The sequence below is a fragment of the Pestalotiopsis fici genome (genome assembly GCF_000516985.1).
Source record: "Pestalotiopsis fici W106-1 unplaced genomic scaffold PFICI_Scf_3, whole genome shotgun sequence".
Lineage (NCBI taxonomy): Eukaryota > Fungi > Ascomycota > Sordariomycetes > Amphisphaeriales > Sporocadaceae > Pestalotiopsis > Pestalotiopsis fici.
The window spans coordinates 386,159-406,457 of record NW_006917093.1 but is presented as its reverse complement, the minus strand read 5'-3'; the positions used below and the strand labels follow the sequence as shown (position 1 = coordinate 406,457).

The following is a 20,299-nucleotide window of genomic DNA, read 5'->3' as shown; positions in this document are numbered from 1 at the left end:
GTTCAATCCACTCGCGGTCCCATCTATAATGCACGAGGTCGGCGACTACTCGTCGCGCCGAAGAGACATGACTCGAAATGGAGACATTTATTCGCCCAGGCGACATAATTGCAAAATTCACGGCATCGAGATATTTGCTCTCAGTAAAAACTTTTTTTTTTTCTAGTCTTGATTAGACTCACCACCATCATCGGAAAATTATCGTGTCGTTTAGGCTGGCGTTGAGCGCATTACAAGATGGGAGATATGACATCTGAGCTAGATGAAATTCGGCATGAAAGTCTCAGTATTCAAGTGGAAGAGGTCTCGATCAACGTGGCCCTAGCTCGTCGCGATGGACCCTTGGAGCCGATCGTATTCCTACATGGATTCGGTGGCAGCAAGGAAGACTACCTTGATATAGCCCTGAGCAAATCGTTCCGAGGCCGGGCCTTTATCGCTTTCGATGCACCCGGCTGTGGTCAAACGACTCTGGCCGACTACAGCAAACTTTCTATTCCCTTCTTGGTCAAGACGGCACAAACAGTCCTCAAGCAGCTGGGAATTCAGCGATTTCACATCGTGGGCCACTCAATGGGAGGTCTCACCGCCCTCGAACTGGCAACTCTGATGCCCGAATCTGTCCTCAGCTTTGTCAACATCAAGGGAAATCTCGGACCGGAAGATTGTTTTCTCAGCAGGCAGATTTTTACTTGGGCAGATGAGGATCCGGAAAAGTTCCTCAGCGCATTCATCACACGCAACTACCATTCACCTCTATTTTCTGCGTCCCTGTACGCCTCAAACGTCCGGTCCAAAGTTCGAGCCGAGGCAGTCAGGGGTATATTCGAGTCCATGGTACACCTGTCTGACGAGGGCAGGCTGTTGGAAAAATTCCTAGCTCTGCCTTTTCCGTGCATGTACATGTTTGGCGAGCAGTACAACACACTTTCATATCTCCCGACGCTCGAAAAGGGCGGGGTGCAGCTTGCCGAGATACCGCATTGTGGGCACTTTCCAATGTACTCGAACCCTGTCGCCATGTGGACTTTCATCTCTGAAATCACGTCAGCCAAGGTGGCATGAGCATACCTTGGATGTGGTCTAGAGAAATTGGCAAGGCGGTCTTTTGAGGGGACAACCATCAAATGTTAGGCCAGTGTATAATGATGTCAAGGTAGCGAAAAGAACATTGGAGATGTGGCGGTTGTTGGGTGCAGTATAGGGGTAGTTGCAGTGATACCCAGGCAGAGCACTCGTACTGTGTTTAGGTACCCCAAACATCTCCTCGAGTATGTGAAAATTTCGATTTATTCCACGCAAGAGTATAACCCAATGAAAATGTTTCAGCGTTTTCCAAGCAACAGCATTTTTCGGGCTCCCGTGGAAATATGTGCCAGGGGAACTTGGCTGCACGCGTGTTTGCGTTCCGGTGGACGGACCCGGAGCCAGATTCCGGCGGACTTTCCTGTTAAGATTAGCGCCCAAGATTGGCCATGTCAGTGGCCGCTGACAGTCGACCAGCGATCTAGAGCGCTAGCGCTAGCGTGTGTTTGCCCTCTTCGGGTATGGACGGGTACTATACTCCGAGTCAAGGACCCGGTGGAAGTGATCATGGAGGACTATAGAGCTTCATGAGTAAAGGTATACAAATAGACTTCCTACAGCACACAATTTGGATCGTTGTTCGACAGTAAATTGAACATTTCGGAACTATCACTCTTCCCTGAGATCTTCTACACGTATTCCAAATTGCCAATCATGGCTTCCTCAAACACCATTACTGTTACTCTTGGTCAGATCGCCAAAATGATTGATCACTCTCTCCTCCACCCCACCATGACCGATGCCGACATTCTGGAAGGCCTTCGGATTTCCAAAAAGTACAATGTCGCCACTGCCTGCGTCAAGCCGTACTTGATCCCCATGGCCAAGAACGAGCTCGACGGCACCGACGTCCTCGTGTGCCCCGTCATTGGCTTTCCCCACGGCAACAGCACCACCGACGTCAAGGTCTACGAAGCCACAGCTGCTGCCCAGGCCGGGGGCAAGGAGATTGACATGGTGATCAACATTGGCAAGGCGCTCGGCGGCGACTGGGATTATGTCAAGACGGAGATTGAGGCCATCAACAAGGCCGTTACCCAAAACGGCGCCATTCTCAAGGTGATTTTCGAAAACGACTATCTCCAGGAGGAACACATTATTCGTCTGTGCGAGATATGCTCCGAGCTAGACGTTGCCTTTGTCAAGACATCTACAGGCTACGGATTCGTCAAGCAGCCCAATGGACAATACTCTTACAAGGGCGCGACGGTACCTCATCTTGCTCTAATGCGCAAGCACTCCAAGCCGGGGGTTCAGGTCAAAGCGGCGGGAGGCGTAAGGACACTGGATGACTTGTTGCACGTCATGTCCCTCGGCGTGACGAGAATTGGGGCCACGGCAACCATAGCCATCATGGAGGACGCTGCCAAGCGTGGCATCACTAGTGAGCCGACCACGGTCGAGTTCAAGCCTATTGCCGGAGAAAGCTCTGGGGGATATTAAGCGGATGATGTACGCAGGCTTCAGGTCTCGGACTTTTGAATCAGTCGTAATGTATTATTTATCAAGACCACGGTGGATTATGAAGATTTCAGAATGATGGAAAATTAGAATGACCTTAGGACTCCTCGCGCCCACGCCCACGACAGGTTCTTGATCAAGTAGTAGCTACCCCAAACTTCGTTTCAATACTAATTTAAATTCGCTCTCATTACACAAAGCAGTGTTCGTGGCCATCTGCTCCGTCCCACTTGAAGATCTTTTCGGTTCTCCATTCGGCTGGAGCGAGCTATCCTGCTGCTGTCCGCTCGTCATTCTTTGTAGTTGTATAGGAGCAGAATTTCCATATTGCCATGTGACTTCGCCCTTGGCAGTAAAACATGTCCTGACCATGAGCCGGCGCACTGAAGGCAGACATGAACAAATAACGCCAACAAAAACCTCGCTTGCCGACCAGCACCACACGTCAACGTACTCGCCTGGAGGAAACGTTAGAACGAGTGGAACTATGAGCAGTACTGGTCAAATGAAATTGATACTCACGGGTCGGATTATGACTGGCACCGAAATATACTATGGATCGCAATAGAATCGCGCTAATTATTGTGACGCTGAGGTAGAATATTTGTCAATGACTTCTAAAACGCGAGGACTTGTCAAATATTCTTACAGCATTCCCAGTGAAAACATGAAAAAGACTTGAATCTTGGAGCTGATTGGCAGTGACAGTTTGACCAGTATAGGTGTAGGCAAAACAACCACCATCAGATCCTGTAGCATGTTGATAACAGAGCCCGACAAGGCAAGTTGGTGGATATCGACACAAGTAGCATCGCTTGCCACGTTTGAAGCTGCCCAGATGCTGTTGATGGGCCAACATTGAAAGATGAAGACGGCATTGTATGCCACCCCGAACAAGATGTCAAAGGTAATCATTGCATAAACGTAGAATTTGAAAGGGGTCTGGGGAAAGATCCTGAGGTAAAAGAAGAGTGCACTCAGACGGATGAGAGTGATTGAAACACCGTAGAAGAACTCTGCGCAGTATATCAACTGCGACAGAGAGACTAGTTAGTTCCACACTTTCAAGCATGGCGTCAAAAGTCAAGAAAAACAAGCGCTTACAAGTCGTACCATGGATACATCGCTGTCTGGTAAATCCCACGCGTCCCGTCCCAAGCCATGAGATGACACTACATGGTTTTCAGCGACGACATCACGTACCGCAAATGATGGCAGAGAGACTGCACTACTTACGGGCAAAGCCAAGTGAGGTGCCGCAGACTATGGCTACAACAGCAACGCTCAAGGTGGAGTCGTCTTTACCCCAGTGATGCGAACTTATGCGTTCGATGCAGCGCATCACAAAGATTGTAGTCATGATGGCGATGATGGCTTCGCTAAGATGCTGTACGCTCATGGTTTGGTCCATTGAGCTTCTGGAGGCCAAGTTTCTTTCACACCAGGATTGGCCAGAATCTTGAATCTGTTTCTACATTTAGTAAGTGGTAGAGGTGGTGATTTCTCCATTGTCACATACATTGCAATGAAAAAATCTTTCTGTCGAGGCCATTGTGGACAGCGACGTGTTCACGAGAGGTAGACGTAGAATTTCGCACACGACTGATTATTTCGGCTTCGCCATAGGTGAAAGTGAAGGGTTCAGGTCGTTTGACCTGAATGGAATCGCTCGTCTAGATGACACATTATATGAGAATACCCGGCTCATTTTCTTTGCACGTCTTGTGGTGTGTCTCAACCTCGGCCGTGGCACGGCCCTACTTGCCCAGCTCCAGGTGCATCCAGGAGACATGTTGTCCCAAGGTGCCAACAGGATTCCACCTATCATTCGTGCAATGGTGACCAAATTGAAGGAAACAAGACATTATAATATCACAACGGCCACACGCAGATCGCAACCAATCCGACGATTCGAGGCATCATTCTTCCCCACTCAAGTGCCGAATATGCAGCCGGTGCTCGAACGGGGAAGATTGGCTTGGTTCGATTTACCGTGCGCAGGAACCGAGCCGTCGATCCCCCGGATTCTGTTTTGCAGGAAGGCTCTGACCCGGTTTTACCCCAGATGTCAGAGAGCTCGGCATGTGTCAGGCAAAGTTTCTAGCCCGTGATTGGATCTGGGGTGCAGGCTGCATGAATGTTGATGAATGTCATTCACAGGTAGGGTTACAGCAAGTCCACGTACCTGGCAAGCTGGTATTTATGCCCCATTTCGATGTTGATATTGTGGGAAGGCCCGACCAAGCGCACCCCGAAGTTCCCGAAAGGGTTTGCGAAGAAGTCCGCAGTTGCGTCTAATAGAGAGCATAGATCGTGGGGATCACGGAGAATACGGGAATTATAAGAATTATAGTTCGGGGGGTTGTGGGAATCGTGGGGAGTAGTCAAGGTCCCTCTAGGGGTCCTGGGATATTGTGGGGATGGCCCTAGGGATTGCTATAGCGCCTTTTGGTAGGCCCTGAAGAGAGCAAATACGCAAATTTGGGTCACTTTGACTAACAACCACCTTGAAAGATGTACCAACATACAACATGAACTTGGAGCTGGCGTTCCAATCCAGTCTAGCTAGAGGCAACCATTCAAGACATTCTCTGCTTGTTGGATACGGATTTCGTATTCGAGTCCCATATTCGCAATGCAGTTATAAGTGCCATGACAACCCAAGAGTCCCGCGTCGTAATTCGAGTCGCGTCTACAAGAAACTCCAAGCTGAGCACTTTGGATAGGCTCATGCTGCTTTCGTTGGCCCACGTCGCCACCACCTGTTTATCCTCGTCCGACTGAACCTCGGCACCGTCCTTGCCTGCACCCGTTCCTGCATACCGCACCAACTCCCAGTGCAAAACCCTGCTGTCTCCCAGCAGCGAAGTTTTCGTCTCTGCATGGGGCAGCCACTCGAAAGTGACAGGCTGTCTGCTCTCGTCTTGGACGACGAACCGATGCGCGCCGCCCTGCTGGGCAATCTCTACCGTCTTTTCTTCCGTTGCCGTGGGGCTTCCCGGAAGACGGAGCTTGGCGGTTGTCGAGTGAACGAGCACGTTGGAATCGACACCGGCCAGCATGGCCGAGTCCTTGGCCGGTCCACTGTGCAGGACGACGTCGGGTGCGCGCCCAAAGCCAGAGTGCGTCGTCACCGCCAGTAGAGGGTCCTCTCGATGTTCTCCGATTACATAGTGATTACCGAGACCGTGGGCGGAGCGATAGAGGGAGAGTCGGGTGGGGAGCTCGACGACTTCTGTTGGCGCTGCACCTTTCGTGTGTTCCGGTGGACTCTCTCTCATATGCTCCGTGTCCACCACATGTTGCTGGGTGTCTTCCTGGTTTCCCATGGTGCGTCCTGACCTCTCAGAATTAAATGAATTCGGACAGTCTCAGATGTCTGTTTCTGTCGACAATAAATCTTGCGAAGAGGCATATGGTGTCACGGAAAGAGACGGATCTACTTGAGGGCGGCTCCTTCAAGGTATATGATCAAAAATTGAAGATGCTTGGCTGACGTCTCGATGTAGTCATGTGCTGAAGAGGGCGCAAATCAGGTTTTGCTGTGCCCCTTGAGTAGATTCATTCGTTTTAGGACCAATTGGCAACTCGGATGAATCGTTGGAGTCGCGTATCGTTACCGAGTGAGAAATGAATTATGGGTCTCACTCGATTTTCAGCCAGATCAAGTCGCAGTCTGAATTAGAAATAGTGCAGCCTCCATGTCAAGTATCAAAAGCAACAGCAGTATGTACTTACTAAAGACAAATCACTGAGGCTTCGCATGAGGGCAAACGCCTGCCGACAAGTCACATTTACTACGTACATCTAGAAAACGTGGATGTGACGTTGTGGTTTCGTCGCCGTTTGCCAAGTTGTGTTCATATGAATAGTCGTGTGGGCTGGTCGTTTTGTCCTAGCACCTCTAGAGAGTCGCATTCAACAGACATCATGCCCTCGTCTGCTTATGCTGCTTCCACAATTTGCGGTTAAAGTTGACGCACAATCATTCTTGTAATCGTCTATCCTTGAGCAGTAAAATGTCGAGAGTTCTCCGCCCCAAACTACGACTTCCTAGCTTTGCGAACCTCGGAAACATTTTCGACTTCTGCGCATCAAGGTCTTCTCAATACGTCCAACACTACAATCGTAGGCCGCTAAGTCAGCGGAGAAACGGGGGTTATGAGCATTACAGGCCCTGCGGGGAATGTGGGAATCGTGGGGAGTCAGTAAAGAGATTGCGGGGAGTGCGGTGGGGATTGTTACAGCATTGCGCGGCGATACACGTCAAGAGAGCAAATACTCAAGATTGATTTCGACGATCAAGGCTGTGCAAACAATTCCGGCTCATCCCAAGATTGCGTATATAATCTGATTCTGAGCATGAGCATGATTCTGAGGAACATCAATCGGAATTCTTCAGACTATCATCCATCATCATATTTGTACCAGTAAATAGCCGACTTGCTTATTCCATACAATGACCACCTCGTTTGGCGACGTTCAAATCATTTTCGGCGACCCGAGACAACCAAAGGCGTTGCCTCTGAGTCATCCAAAGGCCAGATTTGGCGAGTTTGGAACTTTGACAAAGGTGTTGCCCAAGGGACACAGGGTCAAGAGTGATTCGCTTCCCCTGCCTTGCGATATCCTATTTGAGCGAGACATTCCAGTCAAGGTCAGTCTTCTCCACAGACTCTTTCGAGTTGGAGCACAATGCTAATGATAGAAATCAGCTCCGGGACGGCACTCAAATATACGTGGATGTATATCGCCCCCACAATTCGCCAACCACTTGTCCAGCACTGGTCGCATGGTCACCATACGGCAAACAGGGCGGCCGGGGTAACCAGGTTCTGGACGATTTTCCCTTTCGCATGGGTGTACCCCAACATAAGCTTTCAGAATTACAAAAGTGGGAAGGCCCAGATCCTGGGTACTGGGTCCAACACGGCTACGCAATTGTGAACCCGGATCCACGTGGGGTCGGCAAGAGTTCGGGCAACATTTACCAGTTTGGGTCCCAGGAGGGTCGAGATGGTGCCGATGTTGTCGACTGGATTGGCGAGCAAGAATGGTGCTCGGGCAAAGTTGGATTGAGCGGCAATTCTTACCTTGCCATCTCTCAGGTATAGCAAATTCTTTGTATTGAAGATGATGTAGTGTTCTAATGTTTCTTAGTGGTATATCGCTGCCGAACGACCAAAGCACCTTGCTGCTATTGCTCCAGTAAGTCAATAATCACTCCACAATACCAGCAGTCCCTATATTGACAACTTCTTCAAGTGGGAGGGTTTTACCGACCTCTACAAGGAAGGCAACAGGGGTGGTGTGGAGAGTGTTCCTGCAAGTAACTTTACCTTGAAGCTTCTTCAAGTCAACTTTGGCGAACAGTCTTGGGAGAATACGGTAGCCATGGGCCTGGAGCACAAGATACATGGTCCCTACCATGATGACAAGAAAGCTCGAGTAGAGGTAAGCCGAGCACCTGTGCTCGACACGGTTCAGAATCACTAATCATTCTGTAGAACATAAATGTTCCCGCATACGTGGTTGCAAGCTGGTCGAACCCGATTCATACATATGGGACATTTTGCGGATATCACAGGCTCAAGACTGACAAGTGGCTTAGAATCCACGATGCATGGGTAAGCACAAATGAGCTATACACCGGAAACCGGGCTGATTGCATCTACAGGAATGGCCAGACTATTACGAAGACGAAAACATTGCAGACTTGCATCGCTTCTTTGATCGTTTCCTCAAGGTAAAACGCACATTTTTGAGATATAATCGCTTTATACTGAGAATTGTTGTAGGGTTTGGATAACGGCTGGGAACAAACACCCCGTTGTCGCTATAAAGTTCTTGACACCGCCATGCCGACTCCTAAACGCATTTCGTATTCAGAGTCCAACTCATTCCCGATTGAATCAACAAAGCCATTGAAACTCTTTCTGAATGGCAAGAGCCACAAGCTGGACGCAGTAAAACCGGCACCCCATCAACGGCAGTACGCTGCTTCCACCGAGCACGTCCGATTCACTTACACTTTTGAATCCGACACAATTCTCTGTGGGCCTTTGGAACTATTTTTAAAAGTTTCTGTCACTGGCAACGACGACTCGGACATTTTTGTCGCGTGCGCGAAAATCTGCCCCAGCGGCACGGCGAGGAAACAGCTCGTGGTGCCGTATGAGAAATGGTACCAGAGCCGCGTCATTCGCGGGGCGTACAACCTGGGCCTGGCTCCGGACGCGGGAGCCCTCTTCTACGCCGGGCCCACGGGCCAACTGCGCCTCTCTCGTCGCCAACAGATGCCTGACCACCAAGTCCCTGGGTTTCCCACGTTTCGTATGGATAAGTACGCACCGCTGCCGCCAAACCAAGTGGTGCCCATCCAGATTCCCATGACGCCCATCGGTATGCGCTTCTCTCGGGGAGAGACTCTGGAGATTCGTGTCAGCGGCACAAATTCCGCAGTCTTTCCGCCCGTGGATCAGGCCACTCTTGACGTCCAAGGTTTGACCGATGTGAATGAACATGCTGTCATCACTCTACATCTTGGTGAGGAAAGTCATGTTTCATTGCCCGTGATACCCTCTGCCTCTTTGGGGTAATAAGAAAAGTGCAGGTTGGATGAAATCGAATTCGTGTCAACTTCCTGTAGTCTTTCCGATGTTGAGTTATATGGCAGTCAAATGCGAGTTGTGCAAGGGGGTCATTATAATTATTTGATTCAAATGAGGAAAAAAGGCTTCCAAGAGAGATAGAACTTTATCATCCGTACACTCTATATTTTGAAATTCATTGGTCCAAGCGAATTTGAATCTGTGATCCGCCGGGTACGCCATATCCACCGGAACTGCCAGATACCCCATCCACGGTCGAGGCTTGCACGAGTACTTAAGGACCCTTTTGGAGCTACTTGCCAATGGCAATTCTGCATTCTTCACCCCATTAGGCAATTAACCTTCGGTGTGATTTAACCTTCTCTTGATCGCATTTATCAGCCACGGAATCGAGGGGTATCTTCGGTAACCAACAAAACACCAACCATGAACGAAATACTTCCCGTACCATTAACATGCAAAGCCGGTGTCGTCACAAGACATCGGCCCGACTTCCAACTCGAAGTCGTTGAGGTGCCTGTCCCCGTGCCAGGTGGGTATATCAAACTCTCATTCGTCATCCTTCGCTAATTCTCGGCTCCAGGACCCAATGAGATCCTCATTCGTCTGAACGCAACGGGCATATGCTATAGCGATATCCACTACATGCTTGAAGACTTGCCCTTGCCGCGCATGGGAGATTATGGGGTTCGATCGCCTGGCCATGAGGGCGCCGGTGTCGTTGTCATGGTTGGGTCGCAGGTCAAGAATTGGAAAATTGGGGATCGTGCAGGCATAAAGCCTACGTGGGATACTTGCATGGCTTGCGAGCTATGCTGGGGTTCCCATGAATGTCATTGTCCGCAAGCTATACCTACGGGTCTCAAAGTTCCCGGTTAGTCTTTTGCCCTCCAACGTGTCCAAGCACTCATCTGCACACGCACGCACTGACACCTTTACATCAAGGAACGTACCAGCAGTACATTGTCAGCCCCGCCAGATATGCTTCTCCCATTCCTGATCGCGTCGACGATTATTGTGCAGGTCCGATCATGTGTAGTGGTTCGACTATATACCGATCTGTGAGTTACATCACGGCTACTCGATACCAAGTGTTTGATTATTGACCGTCGAGCCCAGATTGTAGAATCTGGCGTTCGCCCAGGCAACTGGATCGCCATTTTGGGCGCCGGCGGAGGTGTAGGTCACATGGGTGTTCAATTAGCAAAGGCCATGGGGCTTCGAATAATCGGCGTCGACTCTGGGGAGAGCAAGCGAAATTTATGCCTTGACCTCGGTTGCGAGGCTTTCGTTGACATTTCAACGACGAAAGAGATGGCATCAGAGGTGCGACGGCTTTCTTCAGGCCAAGGTGTCGATGCCGTCTTCGTTACGGCCACATCAGCATCCGCTTATCGCGCAGCGACTAGCATGGTTCGGGTCGGTGGGAGAGTCATGTGCGTGGGAATGCCAGCATCTGGGACGGCCATCGCCGGTGATGATCCCATGATCTTGATCTTGAATAACATCAAGATTATCGGTACTCTAACAGGGTCACTGAAAGATACCCATGAGGCCCTAGAATTCGCAGCACGGGGCCTTCTGAAGCCAGTCTACCAGGTCTTTAGTCTTGCCGACCTCCCAGAAGTTGTGAGTTCTTTGAGGCTTGGCAACGTGACTGGTAGATGCGTGATCGACTTTAATGCATAGGCATAGCTTGTGAATGATGTAACTGAGTAAACAATAAAAATGCCTGACCACGATATTCGTTATATAGTAAGTGGTGACAACAAACGTGCAAGTTCCAGTTGTCATGGCGCCTTGTGTCGTTGGTATTACATCACCCGGGCAAGTTGAATTTATTGTTCCGGAAAATGTGTAAAATTTGTGAGCGATCTGCCATAATTAGTAAGGGCAATGGTTGTATCAAGACCGGGCATGATTAGTATTGCAATACTTACGAGTATTATCCAAAAAGTCAATGGTGACTTCAGTCAAGCGGCTCCTCATCTTTGTTTGCAAGTCGATCGGCCCAATTGGAAATCCAGGGTATCGATCATCTGGCCCGTTTCCATTCTGTCGTGCAGTTGACGGTGTAAAGATGGCACCTCGAAAGTCGGCATGGCCATAGTGTGGTTTAATCTTGAGCCTTTGAGGCACACGCTGCCCAGTGGGATCCTCAAGTCTCCATGTCTTGGCACCGATATCTACCACAACACATGTGCGCTCTTCTGTCTTGGCGTCGTGTGTCCATATAGCTAGCTTCCAGGCATTTGTCGAATGCCTGACACCATTCACGCCAGTAGTGCTAGCACCACTCCCCGCTCCCTCCGACGATCCGGTCCCGCTTCCCGTCGTACTACTCGTTGAAGATAGGCTCTCTGATCGCTTGTGATAGCGATCGTAGCTACTCTGCGACAGCTGCCTCCATATCTGCACCGTGCCGCCTTTGAACTTTCTGGTTTGGTCCGAGGGCCATCCGTAAATCTTGACCTGACAAGTGTTAAGCTTGAACCGTGTGCCAGTAGCGTTGGGGTCCTCGGAAATATCTGGCACGATTCTCTGATATGTCAACAAGCTCATGAATTCAAGGAACTTGTCAAGGGAGCTAAAATGAAACGTAAAGCCCTCGTGTAGGTTGTCAAAGTGACAAGCAAAGGTATGCCCTGGATTAGTAGATGGGTTGAAAAAAGCATGAGGAATGAATGTCACTGTTTTCACAGCCTTGGTTTCTTTTATGACTGACTCAATGTCAAGTGTAATTCGCTCATCAGCTTGAATCTGGCCTGGCTTATCTCTGAAGAAGTATATATTCCCGGGATTCGGCCGCGCCATGCGTGATGTGCTGTAAGAGGTCTTCCATCGCTCGAGACCACAGTTCATCCAGTCTTGAGTGGGAAGACCTAGGTCTTGTCGATTCAGATTTATTCTTTGAAACTCTCCTAAGCAGGATCTCATAGTGGGTCGTTGGTCGGGAAATATGCTCAGCATGGCGCGGAGCTGTCGAATGGCGGCCCGGGTCCGTTGGTCCCCTTGGTCCTCCAAGGTTTGAAGGCGACCAGTGACTGCCGGGCGAAGTACCATATCGTGTGGCGAGGTTCCCTGCCAGAATGCATATTCGTCTTCGTCGTTACCTCTGACTCTGGACCGGAACAATCGAAGTTCGGACAGTCCAAACTCTATAAAGACGAGAACTTCCAGCAATACGCAAGCCATGGACCACACATCGTAAGCAAAAGTAAAGGGATTTGTGTTACTTCGTGGTCTGGTGACTTCTGGGGGTTGATATAAATTCGTCCCGGCTCTATGCGCTGCTGCTTGACCAAAGTCAATCAGGAACAACTTCATGACCCCGTTCTTGTCTTCCTTGATGACAATGTTCTCGGGTTTGATATCAAAATGACCGGAGCACTCGACCTCCATCTTGTCGATTGCGTCGTGCATGATGCAGACCGCTCGTACAACATCTAGACTCGCCTTCCACAAGGGATTGTCCAGCAAGCAGCCCGGTGTCGAAAGATGCGATCCCAGTTTTCGCAGCTCGAATTCATGTCCGAGATCGCGATCGTAGAAGGGGAATACAATTTCCACATAGGTGTAGAAACGATCCTTGTATGTCAGAGCAAATAGTACCTCGACAAAACTCTCGTTATCACGTCGAGCAAGGTGCATGGCAATGAGAGCCTCCTTTGCGGCTTCAGAAATGAGATCAGATCTTTCATGTTGATATTTGAATACTTTGCGAAAGAGAACTTGGTCCTGCAATTGTGTTAGCCATTTGTATTCTCCCGGAGCATACATCAACGAGCATTTACCCTTAGCTGCTCGTCTTCACAGCAAGATGGTTCAATCTGCGAAGTATAGAATTGCGGAGTAAGGCGCGTATTGAGCCTTGTCTGAGGGCACTCGAAGATGAAGGGCAGATTTTGAGTGCTATGATCGAAAATCACAGGAGCAGATGATCGTTGAAGTCTCGGAATGTTCAAGATGTTGGACTTTTCCAAGGCGGCGCTCTGAAAGACACGTTTTCGGCAAGCGAGACAAAGATCCCGAATTCTGGGAAACGAAAAGTCCTCCTTATCGAAAAAGGTGTGTGGACATTGGCTGGGGATGGGTGCGATGCGTGAGAAGCACGACGAGTCGGTTGGCTGCTGAGACCACGGCGCAATGGATTGTGCCGCGAATCTGACCACCTTGAAATCGGCTTGCGTGCAAAGATCGCCCAAGGCAAATAAACAGCCAGAAAGAATGAGGACGGCGAGTTCCTTGCGCTTCTTTGCGTCCTCTAGAATCCTCGTGTTGCGGGCCAATTCTCGGAAGCCGCTGCCGCGCTGACAGAGCTTACAAGTGCAACAAAGCAAACTGAGTACTGTATCGTTGGGGCCCAAGACTCGCTCTAGCTTCTCCCTGGTGGGCAGCAAATCTTTCTTGGTGTCGCCCGTCAATTCGATACTTGGATCGCGCTTCGTTGCGTTTTCCAGCCTCCGTAGCAGTTCGGTATTATTGCACTTGTTTTCTTCTGCATATTCGACAAAGAGTCGCGCAGCTTCCGACCCCTCGAGATCCGACATCAGCGAGGGGCGGGCCCGTTTGGAGTGACGAGGTTGGCGGGGTTGATTCACGGGAACCAAGTGAAGAATTACTGTACTGTAAGCAGACTGTAATTGGCATTTCAAGCATTGACCCAAGGGACGGGCACAAGGTTTTAATGATTGTACGTAAAGATGGAACGACCTCGGGAAATGTTGAAGTGTTTAGTGCCCCGCGCTGGTGGGCGATTCTCTAGCGCGGTGAAATAGCTAACAGAGCCGCGGGGGGGCTCCAAGCAACCAAGACACTGGGTAAGCGAAGCCCGGAAAGTCGGGCTGCTCTCAAACGGGTTCTAGGCACAGCTGTATTTGGGGGCTTTGAGCAAGGGGGACGGTTCGCGAGATAGGCGCGATCCAATCAAGAATGCCTGATGACGCCCAAATGTTCCAATTCTTGCATGGTGGCGCTGGGTCATTTCTTCAATGGCCTGGGAATTTCCTCACCAACTGGGCGGCGGGCGTTTGGAGGATCTTGGCTGGATTTTCCAAGTCAGCCTGGGCAGGCTGAGCGTTGGGAGGGCCTTTATTATTAAGACAACAATTTCAGCTCATCCGACCGCAGTTAAAGCATGGGTTCTTGATCTCGAGACCATGCGAGGTCCAGGCATTCAACACCATCATTGTGCTCTCGGAGAATGGCATCTGCACTGAGCCCAGAAGACACGGCTTCGTCTGCTGGTTTGCGGCAGCGAGTAGCTGGCTCGGATGACGATGCTTCTGCCGTGCCCTCCAACCACGCCCACCAACTCCCATTTGATGCTACCGATGCTCCCCATGATGCCGACCCCCGCGTTGATGCGCCACGCACGCTCACACAACGCGATGTTGCCGCCTTGATTATCAACAAGATGATAGGGACTGGCATTTTTACTGGCCCATACACGGTCTTGATCAACACGCAGAGTAAGAGTGTTGCCATGGGACTGTGGGCCGTGGGCTTTGGCTACACTATATTGAGGTATTGGTTGATTGCATCCCAACCACGCATAGAAAACGATCAGTATTGTTGAATACAATCGACAGCATGTTGATGTACCTCGAGTATGCAAGAAAGCTGCCATTCACTGGCGGCGAACTTGTTTACGTGAGTCTCCATCTGACATGAACGGGTTCATTTTCCATTGTTCGCAAGAGCTAACCGTCGCAAAGTTGGATGACCTTCTCAAGCCAAAGTTCCGCTTGTGGGCGTACACTCTATACGCCTTTTACTTTGTTTTTGTTTACACCACGAGCACCAATGCATTGCAGTTTGCGTCGCAAATCGTCCTAGCTGCGTATAAAAAGGCCGCCTGGAAGGAATTGCCACCAGGCGAGGTCAGCTTACATCTTTTGCGTTTCCTAGCTGTCACGATCACCACAGCGACATGCCTCTTGCTGTACATATCCAATTCGAAAAGTCGCTTGTTCAATAAGGCGACCGCTGCAGCAAAGATCTTGTCTCTGCTGATAATAGCAGGATTTGGTGCTGCTTATCTTCGTAAACATGGCTCGCACTCAAACTGGGCTTCGGATGATTCGCTTGGTGAAACCCTCCCGGACTACGATATTCACTGGGTTCCTGCGTTCATCGTCGTCTTGTATAGTTTTCATGGCTGGGAGAATGCCACTCTTGTTCGTTCCCGATGCTCTCTTTGATAATCGACTTCTACTAATAGCTTGGAAAGGTTGCGGGCGAAATTCCTTCTTTTTCGGTTCTCAAATGGGGATTCATTTGGGGAGTTTCTGTAGTAGGATCACTCTACCTACTCTTGGCCGGTATTCTCGTAAGTTTCTTCAATATCTTTGCATGAAAGGGGTCGCAATCTGCGTCCTCTCCACGGATTCTTCAATGTGTTTTGCTACTAAGACCTTTCCAGTGTGCAGCATTCGATTGGCAGCATGGCCCTCTACCCAACTATACGGCCACTGTAAGAAACACTTTTTGATCCTTGCCAGCAACGGTATTTCTAACACTGCATCAGTATTTTAGCACTGCAACAATGCCCGAGGGACAAGTATCGGAAACTGCTGCTGTTGCAACAGCTGTCTTGATCGCGTTGTCATCCATTGGAAGCATGCTGAGTGTCGCTTATACGGGTGTTCGAGGTATGCATCTACTTTGAGATCTTTATCTTTTCCTTGACTAACCTCATAGCAGTCAAGCAATCCATAGGCTGGACCAATATTCTTCCTTGGTCGTGGCTTTGGAGACGAACGGGGCCTTTGCGACCCAAATACTCATGGCGTGATGTTGACCATGGGCAGCGCAAAGTCGCCCTCATCTTTGACCAAGACGCGCTCACCCATCCTGGGTCCCCCGAGGGCGGCGTGCTTTTGTATTGGCTTACTACGATAGTTTGGATTTGCTTGTCAGCCAGCTCCACAGACACCACTTATGCCGTCAATTTTGCTGGCAATATGTTGGTTTATGGGCACTTTTTCGTTGAAGGTGAGCTGACTTGACTCTTGCTGGCTACGTGACGGTAAAATTAATGCATTTTTCAGGACTTGTAGGGATTGGCTTCATCTGGTTTGACCCCTTTCAAGACAGATTCCAAAATACCGGCTATCCTGCTTTAGACTGGTACAGGACAGAGAGCGATCGAAACCCTGCACCTTGGATGCGACAAAAGCCAGCTGAGAAGGGGCAATACTGGTCGCTTTACCGGTTGAAAGACGGGCCTTTGCAGACGCTGCTAGGAATCATCATACTAGCATTCAGTCTGGTCATTGTCATTTCCGACTTGTGGAGATCTGATGGAAGAACTGCGCTCGCGGTAGTGGGCGGCGTGCTCGTGGTAGGTTGGATATACTGGTGGGTCTTTGTTCGTTACGAGTCTGCAAGACATGTCTTCAAGTTTCTCGGATACGACATGATTCCCTGCACACATGGGGAGGATGATCTTGCGAATGATCCCCCGACACGAATATGCCACTGGTGTGTGACTCTTCGTGCAGGGCACAGACACCCGCACGACAGCTACCTATCTTTCAATGAGTTTTCGCTGCGCGGAAAGCCGCGGCCAAGATTCCTATACACTATATTCGGTGATGGGTCGGAGGCGGCGTATATGATTCAGTCGTGGTCGGATTTGATGTCGGCTTTGCGAGGCTCCCTATCTTCCGATGATTTGGAATGATTGAATTATTAGATTTCGTTTGATAAAATATAGCTTAGTGTAATGTGAAGCAGCACCGCCCGTATTCAGAGACATGAAATCCCAGAGGATTGTGTCGTCTCTCACGTGTCGCGTGGGATCTTTTGTTCCATCCAGAGGGGCAGGGTAATTATAGAGAGGTTCGCGGCCACTGAAGTGTGGGTGACTCACTGCGGCAGGTTGCCTTGTAGCTGACAGAAGAGGCAACCTGCTCGCTGTAAAGAGAGTGACGTGGTTACACCTTGCCACCACGACCCGCAGCTCATAGATAATTGAGCCGATCTGTCCTGTCATTGCAAAAGAGATCTCCATTAAACCAAACAACTAGAAACAAACTCGGCTCTCGATTATGGTACCATCTAAAACTGAGATACGCGTCATAACCCTGGAGGATATCAATTGGGTCATTACTGATGTCACGTACCGCGCTCTTCGCAGCGATGTCGAAGCACATTTGAAGACGATGTATCCTTGGGTGCACGATGCACGTAGGAATCTGATGATTCGCAAGTATAAAATTGAGGTGTGAGAAGTGATCTGATCTTTCTGCACACATGCTGACCTATCCTTTAGTCGTTACCGAACGGCGATCACCGCATTTGGGCGGCCAAGAAACTGCCCGATGTAAGCCATTTCTGAAGCCGTCCTATTCGGTCCATTGCGATATCGAGTGCTAATCAGCCTACAGGACGTGATACGCAGCCTGGTGGCCATGAATCAAACAGAAAAGACCTATGATTGAGAGAACAGACGGGTTCACCAAGTACTCCCACAAGCTGCGTCCCACGAGGGGATGCAGATCAGACTGCCATCGGCGGTGCCGGGTCAGACGGCAGGGGAGGTGCAAGGAATATGCGCCTAGCCAAGAGATTCTGATGAGACTCGCTGGCAGCCCCGGCACACTCGTACTTGTCTCTCCCTTCCAACCAGAGATGTTGGTCTACCTCCAAATACATGTTCAACATGTTTATTCGCAGTCGCCGCCATTTAGGTACATTTAATTGTGTAGAGAGACGGCGAAAGATGCGCCCGTTACGATGGAACGATGTAGAGAACTACCTCTTGATGTAATGCCACGATTAATTAACAAACATTTCAAAAATTTTCCAAATTGAATTCAAGTGAACCTGCTTTTTGATCATTGGAAGAGTTATCTGACACATGGGAGACCGGGCATGGCCGGACAGGGTGGTCACACACCCACCAAAACCCAGCGCTGTATGATGATTGATCCTGCCACGGTGCGGCTGAGATGGCACACAAGATCAAAATGCCTCGGCGGAAGCTAAGCCCCTTGTAAGCCATTTTTTTTGCATGCTGTCTTGTATGAGCCACTGAAAAGGCCTTGTGCCATTCCCGACACGGCAGAGCCCGACTTGCGTGTCGGTGATGCATCTTGTTTCGTCAGGGGCTGCATCAATCACGACAACGACCAAAGCTCATGTTTATATACCTGGTTTGTCTATGTGTAAACAGACTGCAATCTTTGTTGACTGAGAGAGTTTAATTGACTCATCCACTTTTACCAGTTGCGATAATGATCGGTCTTGTCAACATTCCAATGCAGTCGACTACTGGTCTGTACGCTCCAAGGTGTGCCATCAAGGCATGGCAATTAAGTGAGTCGGCCAGCACGGGTATCAATTCTGAATGAAGTTGACGCCAAATCCAAAGCGCCGTTCGAGGCAGCAGCGTTCAATCAATCAAATGATCAACAAGTGGACGAGATTCAGTCATATTGGTAAGCAGGCACTGCATCCTAGTCTGGAATTCTCGGCACTGACAATGACCAAAGCTCTCGCGTGCGTTCTGCTACCGGAGCAGGATCGAATACGCTATTGTAAGATCAAGGTGATGATCAGTTCGCTATACAACTATTAACAGATGACATTGCAGTATCATACCACAAGAATACTCGCGCGGTTCATTAAAGATCACCGAACCGTGTGTTGATGCGCTGGCGACGTCAATTCATGCATCGCCCATGTTCAAAACGATGATCAATAGCTTCGAGAGGGATCTTACCGACTACTATATTGGCAGAGCTCTCTTGGAGTTTAGTCCATCAGCGACGCTGGACTCGCAAGGGTCAGCAAAAAAAGGTAAGCCGTCGTATCCATGATGCATCAACAGTATTGACGATCGAGATGCAGCATTCGAGTTCTGCTGCTTACTTCCGTACATTGAAAAGAACCAGCACAAAGTCAAGCATCTGGGAGCCGACAACTGTTATCGCGAAGTCCTGCAATGGTCGGTGCGACAACAAGGGCTATACAGCTCGTATAATTCCACAAACCCCAAGACGGAGACTACGGTGCTCGTCAATCCCGCAGACGAGCTTTGGAGGCGCATCAAATCCACCTATGGAGGTGTTGCAGTAAATCTCAGCGTGGATGAAGGATGGCAGTCGATTCCCTGCAGGGTTTTTGAAAGTCTTACGGCAAACTGGGCAACCTACATTGCTTGCCTGCACAGGGCTGTGGAACAGATTGTAGGCTCGCAACAACATATACTAGCCTCTTAATACTGACCAACCCTCTAGAAAAGAGATGCTGCAGTCACACATTTTGATCAGCCCTTCCTGGGAGAGGCCAATACCCAAAGCCTGCGTGATGGGATGGACATGATGGACAGATTAGAGACTGCACATCATGTCCTGGGCAACATCATTTCAACCTTGTCGCAGATTCAAGCAGAAGCCCTAAAGCACGAGCAAATCTGGACACGCAACCGTGCCGAGGCCGAACAGGTCACGTTTTCGCATCGAGTCAAGAGCGTGGTGCGCCAGCTCGAGTTTGAACGCAGCCAAGTCGAGCGCATCACCACGCGGTTAAAGGGCGTCGTCGCAATGGTGCGTAATTCCATGAAACAGTCCCGTCTGGCGTTCTTCAGGCTCACCCGTCGTCAGATTCGCGATCTCGTCAATTTGCGGAGCACGAACAATATGGAAAAGATGACGGCCCGCACAATCATGGAAGCCCGCACCATGCGCATCATTGCCGTCGTGACGCTATGTTTCCTGCCACCGACGTTTATTGCTGTAAGTGGTGCCGTTCTGGCTGAGGGGTCGTGAATAGAGAAGAGTGTTGTGCTAATTCATACTAGGGCTTTCTTGACATGGGATACATTAAAGTCGCTTCTGGAGGTGGCCAGCTCCTGGTCAATGCAGAGCCGGGTCTTTTGCTTTATACTGCCATTACGATACCCGTTGTTTTAGTCATTTTAGGCGGCTATCTTTGGTGGGATTGGCGGACTACGAGGAACCTCACTTCGTCCTTGGACCCAGTCTAGGGCCCGTCTTCCAGGGACTGACTTGCGGAGAAAGTGTCAAAATGTTCATGTTTGATGATCTAGGCCCGTTGGGATCCCGTGACACCATTTATTAGAGGATTAGAATAGTGCAAGCGGTAGCAATGACTTTGCACCGGCCGACACT

General features: G+C 49.8%; 9 protein-coding genes across 9 annotated transcripts; 6 read left to right on the top strand and 3 right to left on the bottom strand.

Moving 5' to 3' along the window:
* Window positions 1–237: 237 nt before the first annotated feature.
* Window positions 238–1,065, top strand: PFICI_04328 (uncharacterized protein; the record flags this gene model as incomplete). Its single annotated transcript, XM_007832909.1, has 1 exon — window positions 238–1,065. One exon carries the CDS (start codon window positions 238–240, stop codon window positions 1,063–1,065), a length of 828 nt encoding a protein of 275 aa, XP_007831100.1.
* Window positions 1,066–1,740: 675 nt separating this feature from the next.
* Window positions 1,741–2,529, top strand: PFICI_04327 (uncharacterized protein; the record flags this gene model as incomplete). The annotated part of the gene is made up of 1 exon (XM_007832908.1): window positions 1,741–2,529. One exon carries the CDS (start codon window positions 1,741–1,743, stop codon window positions 2,527–2,529), a length of 789 nt encoding a protein of 262 aa, XP_007831099.1.
* Window positions 2,530–3,192: 663 nt separating this feature from the next.
* On the bottom strand, window positions 3,193–4,099 carry PFICI_04326 (uncharacterized protein; the record flags this gene model as incomplete). Its single annotated transcript, XM_007832907.1, has 4 exons — window positions 3,193–3,579; window positions 3,652–3,719; window positions 3,784–4,012; window positions 4,067–4,099. The coding sequence occupies 4 exons, from the start codon at window positions 4,097–4,099 to the stop codon at window positions 3,193–3,195; spliced, it is 717 nt and encodes a 238-aa protein (XP_007831098.1).
* Window positions 4,100–5,126: 1,027 nt separating this feature from the next.
* PFICI_04325 (uncharacterized protein) lies at window positions 5,127–5,876 on the bottom strand (the record flags this gene model as incomplete). The annotated part of the gene is made up of 1 exon (XM_007832906.1): window positions 5,127–5,876. The coding sequence occupies one exon, from the start codon at window positions 5,874–5,876 to the stop codon at window positions 5,127–5,129; it is 750 nt and encodes a 249-aa protein (XP_007831097.1).
* Window positions 5,877–7,006: 1,130 nt separating this feature from the next.
* On the top strand, window positions 7,007–9,146 carry PFICI_04324 (uncharacterized protein; the record flags this gene model as incomplete). Its single annotated transcript, XM_007832905.1, has 7 exons — window positions 7,007–7,204; window positions 7,263–7,655; window positions 7,708–7,755; window positions 7,813–8,001; window positions 8,055–8,174; window positions 8,225–8,293; window positions 8,346–9,146. The coding sequence occupies 7 exons, from the start codon at window positions 7,007–7,009 to the stop codon at window positions 9,144–9,146; spliced, it is 1,818 nt and encodes a 605-aa protein (XP_007831096.1).
* Window positions 9,147–9,584: 438 nt separating this feature from the next.
* PFICI_04323 (uncharacterized protein) lies at window positions 9,585–10,847 on the top strand (the record flags this gene model as incomplete). The annotated part of the gene is made up of 4 exons (XM_007832904.1): window positions 9,585–9,690; window positions 9,742–10,032; window positions 10,104–10,219; window positions 10,278–10,847. The coding sequence occupies 4 exons, from the start codon at window positions 9,585–9,587 to the stop codon at window positions 10,845–10,847; spliced, it is 1,083 nt and encodes a 360-aa protein (XP_007831095.1).
* Window positions 10,848–10,977: 130 nt separating this feature from the next.
* PFICI_04322 (uncharacterized protein) lies at window positions 10,978–13,708 on the bottom strand (the record flags this gene model as incomplete). The annotated part of the gene is made up of 3 exons (XM_007832903.1): window positions 10,978–11,033; window positions 11,099–12,896; window positions 12,953–13,708. The coding sequence occupies 3 exons, from the start codon at window positions 13,706–13,708 to the stop codon at window positions 10,978–10,980; spliced, it is 2,610 nt and encodes an 869-aa protein (XP_007831094.1).
* A 653-nt stretch (window positions 13,709–14,361) lies between these two features.
* PFICI_04321 (uncharacterized protein) lies at window positions 14,362–16,845 on the top strand (the record flags this gene model as incomplete). Its single annotated transcript, XM_007832902.1, has 8 exons — window positions 14,362–14,684; window positions 14,750–14,810; window positions 14,876–15,337; window positions 15,382–15,489; window positions 15,583–15,633; window positions 15,688–15,811; window positions 15,864–16,154; window positions 16,211–16,845. 8 exons carry the CDS (start codon window positions 14,362–14,364, stop codon window positions 16,843–16,845), a joined length of 2,055 nt encoding a protein of 684 aa, XP_007831093.1.
* A 1,555-nt stretch (window positions 16,846–18,400) lies between these two features.
* On the top strand, window positions 18,401–20,154 carry PFICI_04320 (uncharacterized protein; the record flags this gene model as incomplete). Its single annotated transcript, XM_007832901.1, has 7 exons — window positions 18,401–18,482; window positions 18,538–18,604; window positions 18,659–18,703; window positions 18,760–18,965; window positions 19,017–19,354; window positions 19,406–19,903; window positions 19,969–20,154. 7 exons carry the CDS (start codon window positions 18,401–18,403, stop codon window positions 20,152–20,154), a joined length of 1,422 nt encoding a protein of 473 aa, XP_007831092.1.
* Window positions 20,155–20,299: the final 145 nt, after the last annotated feature.